This window comes from Balaenoptera ricei, chromosome 3 (assembly GCF_028023285.1).
Source record: "Balaenoptera ricei isolate mBalRic1 chromosome 3, mBalRic1.hap2, whole genome shotgun sequence".
NCBI classification, from domain to species: domain Eukaryota; kingdom Metazoa; phylum Chordata; class Mammalia; order Artiodactyla; family Balaenopteridae; genus Balaenoptera; species Balaenoptera ricei.
The window spans coordinates 126,369,589-126,382,174 of NC_082641.1; the positions used below are offsets into that span (position 1 = coordinate 126,369,589).

Below are 12,586 nucleotides of genomic sequence, written 5' to 3' on the forward strand. Positions count from 1 at the left end.
CCATCCTAGCTTGTCTTCACCTAGCACAGACTCATGCACGTAGGAAATGCCCAGGACATTTTTAACTGAATGATTCTTTCATCAAACTCATGATACCACCAGCTGTGTTGCATTGCGTAAGCCACACAGCTTTAAACTTTTCCTCCATGTTTTGAGAGGATTGTATAGCATGGGTGGTCTCAGCATGCATCAGGATCAGCTGGGGAGTGTGCTAAAATGCAGATGCCTGGGCTCCAACCCCAGGGAGTCTGATTCAGGTCCAGGCAGCTGCATCTCAAGAAGCCCGCCAGGTGATTCTGATGCAAGTGGTCTTCGGGCCATCCTTTAAGGAGCACTGGCCCCAAAGGCCCATGAGGTCCCATGTGTCACCATTCTCTGGCCACTTATGACTGAGTCAGACAGCAGCCTTGTCCCCAGCAAGAACCTCATGCTTGCAGACCCTCCCTGGACTCACCTGCCTTTGTTTCCCGCCCTGTTTCCCCAAGTGTGTGGCTGTGGCCTGGCTCAGTCAGGCTTCTTCTTCAAGAACCAGGAGTACATCTGCACCCAGGACTACCAGCAACTCTACGGCACCCGCTGTGACAGCTGCCGGGACTTTATCACGGGCGAGGTCATCTCTGCTCTGGGCCGCACCTACCACCCCAAGTGCTTCGTGTGCAGCTTGTGCAGGTGAGCAGGAGGCCAGCGGGGGCGGGGACCCTCTGCCTGGGATCCTGCAGAAGGGAAGAAGTGGCCTTCCCCAGGCAGATCTGGGGCTTACTTGGCTTTATGCTGGACACTTGCATCCTCTAATCTCGGGGTGGAAGGACCTGACAGGCCAGTGGTTTTCAAACATTTAGCGGCTGAATCCTGTTTGTCAAACGTGATCTAGTATAAAACACTAGTTTGTCCCGAGATGAAGGCAGCGTAGGATCTGAGCCCCAACACTCAGCCTCCCACTTCCCATCAAAAGGTCCTGAAGGAACCTCTGAGGGCCCTCTGGCCTCTCAAAACTCAGTTTGGAATCCATGAATCTGGCTCAGGCTCTCACACCCTCAGCCACATGCGGTACTGGGATATCTGTTTATAGCCTTCCTCCATGACCCTGGCAGGTGACCCCACCTCTGTAAGCCTCAGCTTCATTGGTGAATCGACATCAAAGCCAGTCCAACTTCATTGGATTTCCATGAAGATAAATGAGATGGTACATGCAGAGAGACCTTATCTCAATGACTGGTACCAAATTGTGTCCACTTTTATTATTCTCTTCATTATCATAATGATAATTATCTAGCCTCTCAAGACCTCTGATAGGTGATGGAAAGCTCACGCCGTCCCTCCTCCCTACCCTCAGCATCCTCATTGCTTGTTAACTTAGCAAATGTACATTAAGGGCCCAGTGTATGCTAAGCACAATATTAAGTAGATGAAAAAATAAAGAAAACCTCAACCCTGCCCACAGATATGTTAAAATTTAATGGACTGCTCTGATTAAGTCATAAGTAAAGCACGATTGGAGTATATGTATGCATTTTTTAATTGGGAAAGTCATTTATAGATTAATTATTCTCCTCTTAAAATAACCACTTCTTTGTTACCAGTTAGAGTAACTAACCAATTAGAGTTTCTGATTGAGACTAACGACACAGTGCATAAGAAAATATTATCACCCAGTGGAATTCATTCATTCATCCATCCATCCAACCCTTAAGACCTGGAATCCCAGAACCATTGGAAGTTTGCACAATAGGGTCCGTATGGTCTAAAGTGGAGGTTTTGTGAAGCCCCATGGAGAATAGGCGCCTTCCCAAGGTCATGCCGGGTCCTTTTACCATGAGTCAGTGCCTGGGCTGTGATGAGAACACGGCTCCCCTCTCTCCCTGGCACTCCTTCCATTGTTCATGTTGCTAATGTAAGGGCAGCGGAGCCACTGCAGGCTTACGGGGGCCATAAGCTCAGAGTCCATATTAACAGGCATCCCAAACCGCACGAGCGAGAGCTGCTGTGTGATGGGATCAGCTGTGCTGAGGGTTCTATGTGCTTTATATTTAGTTAGGGAGGCAGGACATGACGAGCTTGAGCCCCTGAGCTGTGGAACTCAAACTGCACAAATGCAGGCGAGCAGAGGAAGAGGTTCTTTGAGGATGTCTAAACTTCCTGTGGAGTGAAAGAAGGAAATATTGGCAAGTTGGGGAGTTGAATGAGTTCTTCCTGACATACAGGGGATAGGTCAAGTTGGGATGGAAGAAGTCCTTCCAGGAAGAGGAAGTACCTCTGAGACGTTTTTAGCCTCTTCATCATAGAAGAGAAATGTAAGCCCAAATAAGTGTCATGATTTGCCCAGTGTTTAAAAATCATGTAAATGGCCCAACTGGGTCTCCAGTTCCGGTCCTGGCCCTAACTGAGTGGTTTAGCCTGGCCCCGTGAACAGCACTTGAATGTAGCCGGTGCTCTATGTGTGCTGTGTGTGCTACCAAAGATCTTCAAGCACATGTGTTGTCAAGTCACCTATAGACACAGAACCCTCTGGAGAGGTGGTGTTGAATTTCTCCTTCATCCCTCTTGCAGGAAGCCTTTCCCCATTGGAGACAAGGTGACCTTCAGCGGGAAGGAATGTTTGTGTCAGACATGCTCCCAGTCCATGACGAGCAGTAAGCCCATCAAGATCCGTGGACCAAGCCGTGAGTCCTCCCCATGGGGCACGTCACCGTCCACGAGTGCCATCTCCCAGGGCTCTCCTGTCCCAGCTTCGCTAACTGCTTCTACAGCCTGGAGGGAAGTGGGGGAGGTTCCCACCCTGGAGGACTCCTGCAGCATGACCCAGTTGGCACACAGCCCAGACTCACAAACTTCCCAAAGCACAAACGCAGGGAAAACAGGCTGCCCGACTATAAACAGGGATGGCCTGTGCCACGTATTGGCCACTTGGGTGGTTCTCCTGGGATGAGCAGGGCTCCTTATCTCCCCCCTGGTCCACGCTCCCAAAGGCATCCCAACAGAGCTGATCAAGTGTTTTCCACCAGTGGCTGTCAATTTTTACAAACTCCACTAAAGAAGAATATGTAGACATATCTTAACAAAAGAGGGAATATGAGAGAAAGCCACAAGGGCTGTGCTAGTGTCCCTTAGGGTGTGTTCCGTGGACCATGACATCAGCTTCACTGCAGAACTGATGAAAATAGATTTCTGGGCCCACTCTGGACTTCTAGGAATGGGAAATCTTAGAAATCTACAATCTTAATAAGCTTCTTGGGTGATTCATTCGCTACTCCTAAGACTGAGAACTACTGTCTAGGGATGAGGGGGACACTTGGCAGGCCATCGTAAAGGTCACGTTCTATCACCAAAACATAGATTAGGAGTTGGGGGGAACTGAGGATCAATAGTGCCTCGGAACAGTCATTCTGATTTGTGGAATGTCCATTCCATTCAAACGTGTCTAGCTGTAAGATATCCAAATCACTGTTCCAAGATGTCCTTGTCAGGCCACTGACTGCATGTGCCCACACACACACGGACACAGCCCCCTGGGTCTCGGTAAGCCAAGCTAAGCTCCGGCATTCTTTCATGTTACGTGACACTCTCACTGGCCTTGTCGGCAGAATCAATGAAAGCCCATTAGCATCTTGTGCGGCATCACTGTGTGGTATGGGGGCTGTTGGCCACGGCACCAGCAGAGTCAGCATGCTGAGGCTGTGTCCGGCTGAGGGGGGCGAGCACAGAATACCCCAAGTCAGCAGGGCTCAGCTCCCGGGGGCTCCATTAGCAGGGGAGCCAGTGGGGAGGCTCCCTCCCTTGCCCTTCCTTTCTTTCAGTTGAATCAGATCTGCTCCCAGACTTTCCGTCAGTATCTTCGGTGGGGCTCAAGAACAATTTGCCGCTCTGATCAGGTTTCCATCTTGAGGTGGCTGAGTGCACACACTGTTACCCTTCATAACTCCTTGAAAGCATCATCCAGAATGACAGCAAGGCTGGGATGCAGGACCACAGCGCCATGGCTGATGCTGCCAAGGCAACCAGACAGCAGTGGGACCACGTGTGAGTTCGTAGAGGGAAGCCGGCTGGAGTCAGGAGGCTGCCATCCTTCTGTGTGAATGCACAGCCATCATGTAGCCTCCCTGTGGCTCAGTTTACCCAACTTTGTGGAAAGCAAATGTATCAGTATTCTGGAATCAAAACTAACATACGTCATAGTGTGTAAAATGCTCTCTAAATATAAAGTGAGGGATTTTGTTGGCTTGGAGGTTTAGTCTAGAAAACATACCAAAGGAGAACTGAGAATAAGATTCCTGAATCTGCTATTACTTCCCTCAGCCTGTGCTGCGTGTACTGTGTGCCTTGGGGAATCTCAGACAGGTGGGAGATTTCCTCAGCTAAGTGCGGGAGTCCTGCATGGGAGCATATCCACAAGAAGAGGCTGTGTCCACCATAATTCTGCAGATCAGGAGGTGAAGAAGGTGAGGAAGAGTGAGTACAGAAGAGCAAGTGAGCACATGGGCAGTCTCCGAGGGGACGCCTAGGATCATGGCTCATCTTGTTACTCGTGAAGTCTAGACATCAATGTGTGGATCTACAGGGCGTATGTTTCATAGAAATGTTTTCTCCCCAGAGGTGGTCACTGTCCGTGCTGCAAATGCAAGGCAGCCTCCTGACTTGAGGGGAAGTTGGAAGGTCTGCTTAGTTCCGCAAGGATGGAGGGAACTAAAACAAGATTCAAGAGAGTGCTAAGGTGAAGAACATATCATGGAGAAGGAAAATGAAAGCAGGAAAACTTGCTGTATTTTTGAGCTACAGGAGTGTGAAGTTTCACCCCTGGAATGTAAAGACATTCTGGAAAAGCAGGAGCAGTATCTACTCAAAAGAGATCAAGAAGAATACTTAGGAACTGTCAAGAGAAAAGAATTGTAATACTTATCACAGGCGGAAGAAATGTTTCCTCACAGATCTCACCAAGAAGAATCAGGAGCAGAAGTAGCGTCGCCACCATCACCACCATAAGTACCACCACCACCACCATCTTCACAGTCACCACCACCGTCATTACGAGCACCACTATCACCAACACTACCATCACCACTGCTGACATTGATTGACTGTGACTCTTGCCAGGCACTGCCCAGACCTCACTGAGAAGAATCAGCAGCAGTAGCACCACCACCATCACCACCAAAACCACCACCATCACTATTGCTAACATTGATTGGCCGTTACTGTTGTCAGGCACTGCACTAAGTTTTCTATATATATAACATCTCATTTAATCATTATAATAACTCTATGAGGGAGATAAGAGTAATGGTTTTTAGATGAGAAAACTAAGACTCAAAAAGCATAAATGACTTGCCCAAAGTCACTCAGATAATGGTAATGTAACTGGAATGTGAGCCCAGGCAGTCTGGCTTTGGAGCCTATTACCTTAACACCCTATACCAGAGGCATGACTTGCTAATAGGAAGGGTCCTGTCTCCCTGGATTAGTTGCCTAAAACAAGGTGGGGAGCTTGCTATGACTCACAAACCCACTTATTTTTGCTGATCTAAGTGGAATGAATGACACAGTCAAAAAAACTAAAAATAGTTGTCTGGGGTCTTCAGAGTCTCCAGTAAACTGAGGGATTTAGGAGGAACAAGTGGTGGCATCATACTTTCTGCCAGCTGAAGGTTGTAATTTTGGAATAAAGAGGAACGTATGAGGAATGGAGTGGACAGCTGGCTCTGCAGAATCCAACTTGGGACAGGGTGTGGTTTTCCTGACCCTGCTTATTACACCAGACCCGGGCTCCCGGCTGGGGTGTTTGAGGCTCCACTGGTGGCCAAGAGTGAGAGTTGAAAGAAGAGGGAGGAAAAGGTCCTGATAAATATGAAGCCAGTACAGTGGAAGATGAGCAGTATAACATGAAAAGAAAACCCATGTGGAGCAGGTACGCCAGAATCTCAGGAGGAATCAGCAGGCCCTCCCGACATCAGGAATATTGCTTCTGACCTCATATCAGAGCTTGGATAATGCACAGAGTATGAGTTAAAAACATGAGAATATGGGATAATAATGATAGCATCCACTGTTTGGGTACATACATGCCAAGCACTGTGCAAAGTCTTTCCAGGCCTGATTCAGTTCATCTTCACACCAGTGTTGTAAGGAAGATGTTCAGATGAAGAAGCTGAGGTCATACAACTAGTCAGCTGGGGAGCTGGGATTCTCCCCTCAGCCAGCCTCTCTCCACTCACTCTAACCTCTCAGCTCAACCTCTAACCACTACACTGTACCATCTCCTAAATTTTAGCTCAAAATGCCAGTTCATCTCAGATGTGTCGCTGCCACTTAAAGAGATGGAACTCATCTCTTTTGTGGCCACAAAAGGATACAGCTCTTCAAATAAGATTTATTGAAAAGATAGACAATGGTGTTGTTGGCTAGTAACATGTCTGTCTCCATGGAATCCACAAGTGAATTTGCTCAGTGAATGACCATGTCAAGCAAGGAAGAGTGAAGTGCAAGGGATAAAGGAGAAGAGAGAAACTGTAATTATCATTAAATATTTGAAGAAACTGACATGGGGGAAGAGGTAGATTATTCTTGGTTGCATAAAATAGGGGGTGTCACAAGGAGTCAGGAATCAGCTCCATATAAAAAAGGCAGTCACGGGACTTCCCTGGTGGTCCAGTGGTTAAGACTCTGTGCTCCCAATGCAGGGGACCTGGGTTCTATCCCTGGTCAGGGAACTAGATCCCACATGCATGCTGCAACTAAGAGCCCACATGCCGCAATGAAGATCCCACATGCCGCAACTACGACCGGCGCAGGCAAAAAAAAAAAAAGAAGAAGAAGAAAAAAAGGTAGTCATGACAATCTTACCTGTCCAAAGGCAAAGTGGACTTTCTCGAGAGGGGGTGAGCTGCTCATCTCTGGAGGCGGACACAGAGGAAGGTGCCCACCCCTGCTGAGAATGCTGTAGATTCCTGCATTGGGTGGGACTTTGGCCAAATGCTCTGTGAACTCTGAGCCCCTGTGGAATCATTTAACCCTATCAGTGAGGCCCACAGAGACACAAGGTCAGCATTTGTGGCCTAGAAAGCTGAACCAGACGCCTGAGCCCTTGGGTTTTACTGTTCACAGCATGGGCAAGTCACTTCAGAGGCCATCTGTCTGTAAAAGAGGAGGGGGTACCTGACCTCTCTAAACTATGACATTCTGAAGACTGTGATGATCAGGATGGGGTGGGGGTAGACTTATCCCAGGAGAAAAGAAATCCTAAAACTATTCTCCCAGCCCCCATTTGAAGGCCTGGGACTTGAAGCATTTTGCAGTGGGAGACCTTCCTACCCGCAGCTTGTGCTAAGAGACGTTAGAAAGGCGCTGTGTGGCCAAGAGGCGCGGACTGTGGGAGCTGCCTCGTACACACACTTCATCAGGGCCCAGACCCTCCCCACAGCCTGCTGGGCACACCCGCTTCCTAGACACGTGGACACCTCCTCTCCTCTCCCAGGACAGGCTCCCAGCTGGATGTGAGAGCTTCAGCCAGCCGCTCCCAGCTTGATACGCCGTCTCTTTTCTCACCACTGCTCCCAAGTATGCATTTGCTTTGGTGCCAGGAAGCAGGCTTGTCCTCTGGTAAACTTTGCACCATGACCCTTTCCTCCTCCAGAGTGGGACATCCGGTCGGCTAGGCCTGAATTCCCCGCACCTCCCAAGTATCTTGGACGCTGCCTCTATTTCCTGCCCCTCCGCAGACACCGATTGAGCAACAGGCAGACTCTGGGGCCCCCTACATTCAATATTGGCCCCAGTGCACAGTCCAGGGTGAGGGGAACGGAGAGCAAGGGCACCTTTCTGCTCTGGAACGATCTCACAGACTCTTTAATCCTTGCTACTTGGGGAGGCAGATGCTTGGTGTATAATCATGTTGGGGAGGAGGTGTGTGTGTGTTAAGTTCTGTCCTTTGCCTGAGTGCTGTGAGGCCTGTTCATTCACGCTCATTCAGCAAATCTGCTTTGAGTTCTTAACTATGTGCTGAGCACGGTGCTGGGCAAGAAAATAGATTTAACCACAAAACACACAAATCACAAACGGGGGCCCTTGCCATTGAGCGAAACTCTACTGTGCTTGGAGATCTTGATAAAATTCAGTTGGTCTGCGACAAGGACTTAATTTCCAAAATATATAAACAGCTCATACAGCTCAACATCAAAAAAACAAACAACCCGATTGAAAAATGGTCAGAAGACCTAAATAGATGTTTCATCAAAGAACACATACAGAGGAACAACAGGCACATGAAAAGATGCTTAAAATCACTAATTATTAGAGAAATGCAAATCAAAACTGTAATGAGGTGTCACCTCACACCAGTCAGAATGGCCATCATCAAAAAGTCTACAAACAATAAATGCTGGAGAAGGTGTGGAGAGAAGGGAACCCTCTTGCACTGTTGGTGGGAATGTATATTGGTGCAGCCACTATGGAGAACAGTATGGAGGTTCCTCAAAAAACTAAAAATAGAGCTATCATATGATCCAGCAATCCCAGTCCTGGGCATATATCTGGAGAAAACTCTAATTCAAAAAGATACATGCACCCCAATGCTCATTGCAGCAGTATTAACAATAGCCAAGATATGGAAGCAACCTAAATGTCCATCAGTAGATGAATGGATAAAGAAGATGTGGTATATATATATATACATACATACATACATACAATGGGATATTACTCAGCCATAAAAAAGAATGAAATAATGCTATTTGCAGCAACATGGATGGACATGGAGATTATCATAGTAAGTGAAGTAAGTCAGGCAGAGAAAGAAAAATATCATATGATATCACTTATATGTGGAACCTAGAAAAATGATACAAATGAACTTATTTACAAAACAGAAACAGACTCACAGACATAGAAAAACTTTTGGTTAACAAAGGGGAAAGAGGGGGATAAATTAGGAGTTTGGGATTAACAGGTACACACTACTATACATAAAATAGATAAGCAGCAAGGACCTACTGTATAGCACAGGGAACTATATTTAATATTTTGTGACAACCTATAATGGAGAAGAACCTGAAAAAGATATATTATATATATATATATATATATATATAATATATATACATAATATATATACATATATATGTAACTGAATCACTTTGCTATACACCTGAAACTAGCACAACATTGTAAATCAAGTATACTTCAATAAAAATAAAATAAAATAATTAAAAATAAATAAAAATTCAGTCGATCTGGGTGGGGCCCACATTGCTGCACATTTCTGAGCTCCCAGGTGACACTGATGCTGCAGGTCCCTGGGTCACAGAGACTTGCATGAGCTTAGTTAGCAACTCGAGAGCAGAAGCAGTGCAGGGTCCATTCTGGATGAACAGTTGTCAGGATGACCAGCAGGGAACTTTCTGGAGGAACCCTGGGAGGTTTTTCTTTCTCCCTCACACCAAGACCACTTGTCAAGAGGCCAGCCAGGGCTCCGCTGGCCTTTCCCTCACCTGGCAGAGTCTCGACAGGTGCCAGTACCAGGGTGGGAGCAGTTGTGGAAAAGCTGGCGTTCCAGGAGGGGTTTCCTTGACTCAGGTGCACGATGATGGCAGGGCTCTAGGGGCCCAGGATGCTTTGCTCAGCACATCCTCTTGTCTTTGCAGACTGCGCTGGGTGCAAGGAGGAGATCAAGCATGGCCAGTCACTCCTGGCTCTGGACAAGCAGTGGCACGTCAGCTGCTTCAAATGCCAGACCTGCAGCATCATCCTCACCGGGGAGTACATCAGCAAGTGGGTTTCTGCCCCTCCCCAACGCGCCCGCCTGGCCTCTGCATGCTCCCAGACCTGGCTGCACGTGACCTTTGCCCGAGTTCCCAGCAGCATCTCCCTCCGTTTCCATCCAGCTACCACACTCTGGCCGCAAACAGCACCCCACCCACCTTGGGCCCTCACGTGGTGCTTCCTGTGCCTCAGATGCTCTTCTCTGCTCTGCACATGCTTGCTCCTCCCTTCCTTCTGGTCTCAGGTCCCACACCCTCTCCTCAGAGGTGGCCTCATTCCGCCCTATTCTTTGCCTTCATACAGGCCAACACCATTTGCAATTGTATATTTATCCATGTTAACTTTTTAGTAAGGTTAATAATACTAGCTACCACTTATTGAGCTTTTATTGTGGACAAGGAATGTACTAACGGCTGTGCACGAATTATCACATTAAGTCCCATGACTACCCCCATGAGATATTTATCCCCATTTGAAAAGATGTAGAAACTGAGTCTCAGGCAGTAAGTAATTTGCTCCAATGATTATATTTAGTGTCTGTCCTCACCAGGGCGGGACTTGTTTAATTCACTGCTTCGTGTAGCACAATGCCCGACCCGTAGTCAACAATACAGTTGTTGAATGAATTGAGATAAGAGATGATGGACACACAGTTGTCCGGAAAGATGGCCCAGCCTGCACACTGAGCACTAGACAAGCCCCCTTGTGCTAGGCCCTTGTGACCACATTTACATACTCAAGTACCTAAAATAAATTAGGGCCACAGACCCTCACAGCTTTGACACTTTATGATCCAGACACTTCTCAGGTATTGCCTCTGGCCCGATGCTAGGACACAGTGAGCATGTAAATTTGTAGCATGCATGGTTTCTGCTATCAAGAAATAAGAGAGAGAAGCTGTATACGTAAGAAACTATGCCTCCAGGGGATGTGTGATTGAGAGCTCAAGGGAAGTTCTATCCTTTAAGACCGTTCCAATCGTAAGTGACAGAAAACCCAACTCAAACTCCCTTAAAAAGCAAATATGGGGGTTTATTGACTCATAGAAATGGGAAGGCCAGCGGCATTCTGGCTTCTGGCATGGATGAATCCAAGGGCTTAACGATGTCATTAGCACTTCAGAAGTGTCTCTCTCTCTCTCCCTCTCAGCTCTACCTTCCTCTGCGTTTGTTTCATTCTCAAGCAGGCCCTCCCCAAATGGTAGCAAAGATGATCACCAGCCACTCCAGGCTTTCATTCTAGCAGCTTCACAAACCTGGCACAGAGAGAGAGGCTTCTTTCCCAAGAACTCCAGCAAAAGTCCCACGGCTGCCTCTGATTTGGCCACCGCTGGGTCACATGCCCATTCTTGACCAATCACTGGCCAGGAGGATCTCAACCCTCGAGCCAGAGAGCAGCTGTTTGTGAGCTCTTTGTAACTGCGAGTGCGAAGGGGTGGTTCCCAGGAAAACCCAGGCGAGATACTGCTGCTGGCAGAAAGGGAGATAGATGCTAGCTAGACAACCCTTGTCTGTGTCAGAGGTCTAAGCAAAGGGCTGTGACTATTCACTTCTAACTAGCAGAAGTGGAATCTGGAATATATGAGAGCTTTATGGAAGATGGTGATATTTGGGCCAGACCTTGAAAAGGGGTATAAGATTTGAAAATGTAGAGAAGGAAAGCTTGTAGGCAGAATGCTCAGCCTGGGCAAGGGCAGGGAGGTGCTGGACACATCCATCCTGTTTGTGGGAACTCGGGTGTGTGCACAGGTGACGTCCAAAGCTGCAGAGGTTGAGCTGAGGTCACAGCCCCGAGAGCTTTGAAGGCCATGTTAGTGGAGTTTGGCATGCACCTCTGTGCCTGCCAAGTAAGGAGTGCCCTTGGTGAGTCGCCAGCCAGGAGTCCTTGAGTCTGTGAGCCTAAGTCCAGATTCTCTGGGGGAGTAAGGGTTTGCTCAGAGCTCCTCTCAAGCAGGTCCAGCCCAGATTGCCCACCACGCCTTGGGCCTCTGCAGCCGGCCTCTGGACTCTTCATCCGTCTGCCAACAGAGTGTCAGATGCTTAGCGGCTCTGGCTGTGGCGTTGATGCCCAGGTTAGAAGCCCAGCCCACTTGACCTCAGCAAGAGACTCAACTTCTCTGAGTCTCAGTTTCCTCATTTATAAAAACAGGGCTAAGAAGAAGACCTGCCTCATAGGGTTGTGTCAGGGCTCAGAGATCTGTGCTTTGTACCTAATCAGTACCCGGTAAATGTTAATTTTTACCATCTGCCTCTTTTTAGAATCATATATATTTCAAATTCCCGAAGGCCTCACAACCTCATGGGTCCAAATTAGGAGGTGTTGGCATTTATACCCAAATTTTGCTGGCTCATTGTCCCCACATCCCGACAAATGACTGTCCTCCTGCCGGGTCACCCTCCCATCCCCACCCAGTGTGGAAGGGTTGGGGGAGGGGGAAGCTTGTCTCGTGGACCCACAAACAACAGTCTCACCTGGTGACTTTGCTGAGCACGGGTCCTCATTGCCAACTCTCCTTCAGGAAACACTGACGGCTCTGCTGCCCAGGGTGGGCTCCTAGCAGTGCCTGTTCTTTAGGCCTCCGTGTGTGTGAGCGAGTTCTGTTACGTACAAAACATGGCATCAGCACTTCAGAGAGATGTCATCAGATCTGGTCCTTAGAGCTAGGCAGGGCTGGAGCAGGGCTGAGCTCTTTGATGCCCCAACCATCTCCACATGGGCCCTTGAAAGCTGAGCCCCAAACGTCCTCCTTGAAGACCCCGCTCAGCAATCATGGGGATTCCCCTAGCTGCCATTTGCCAAGTACTCACTCTAGGCCGGGCACTGCGCTGAGCCCTGGGAC

At 48.2% G+C, this 12,586-nt stretch overlaps 1 protein-coding gene across 4 annotated transcripts in view; it reads left to right on the plus strand.

Moving 5' to 3' along the window:
• Positions 1 to 12,586, plus strand: part of ABLIM3 (actin binding LIM protein family member 3) — a 185,815-nt gene that overhangs the window by 111,066 nt on the left and 62,163 nt on the right. For all 4 annotated transcript variants that reach the window (XR_009502422.1, XR_009502421.1, XR_009502423.1 and 1 more), the window contains 3 exons: positions 486 to 669; positions 2,548 to 2,660; positions 9,630 to 9,756. Coding sequence is in view for 1 of the 4 variants with exons in the window: in XM_059917448.1 (XP_059773431.1) it covers positions 486 to 669; positions 2,548 to 2,660; positions 9,630 to 9,756 (424 nt within the window). In the remaining 3 variants the exon portion in view is untranslated. The remainder of the gene's footprint in view (positions 1 to 485; positions 670 to 2,547; positions 2,661 to 9,629; positions 9,757 to 12,586) is intronic.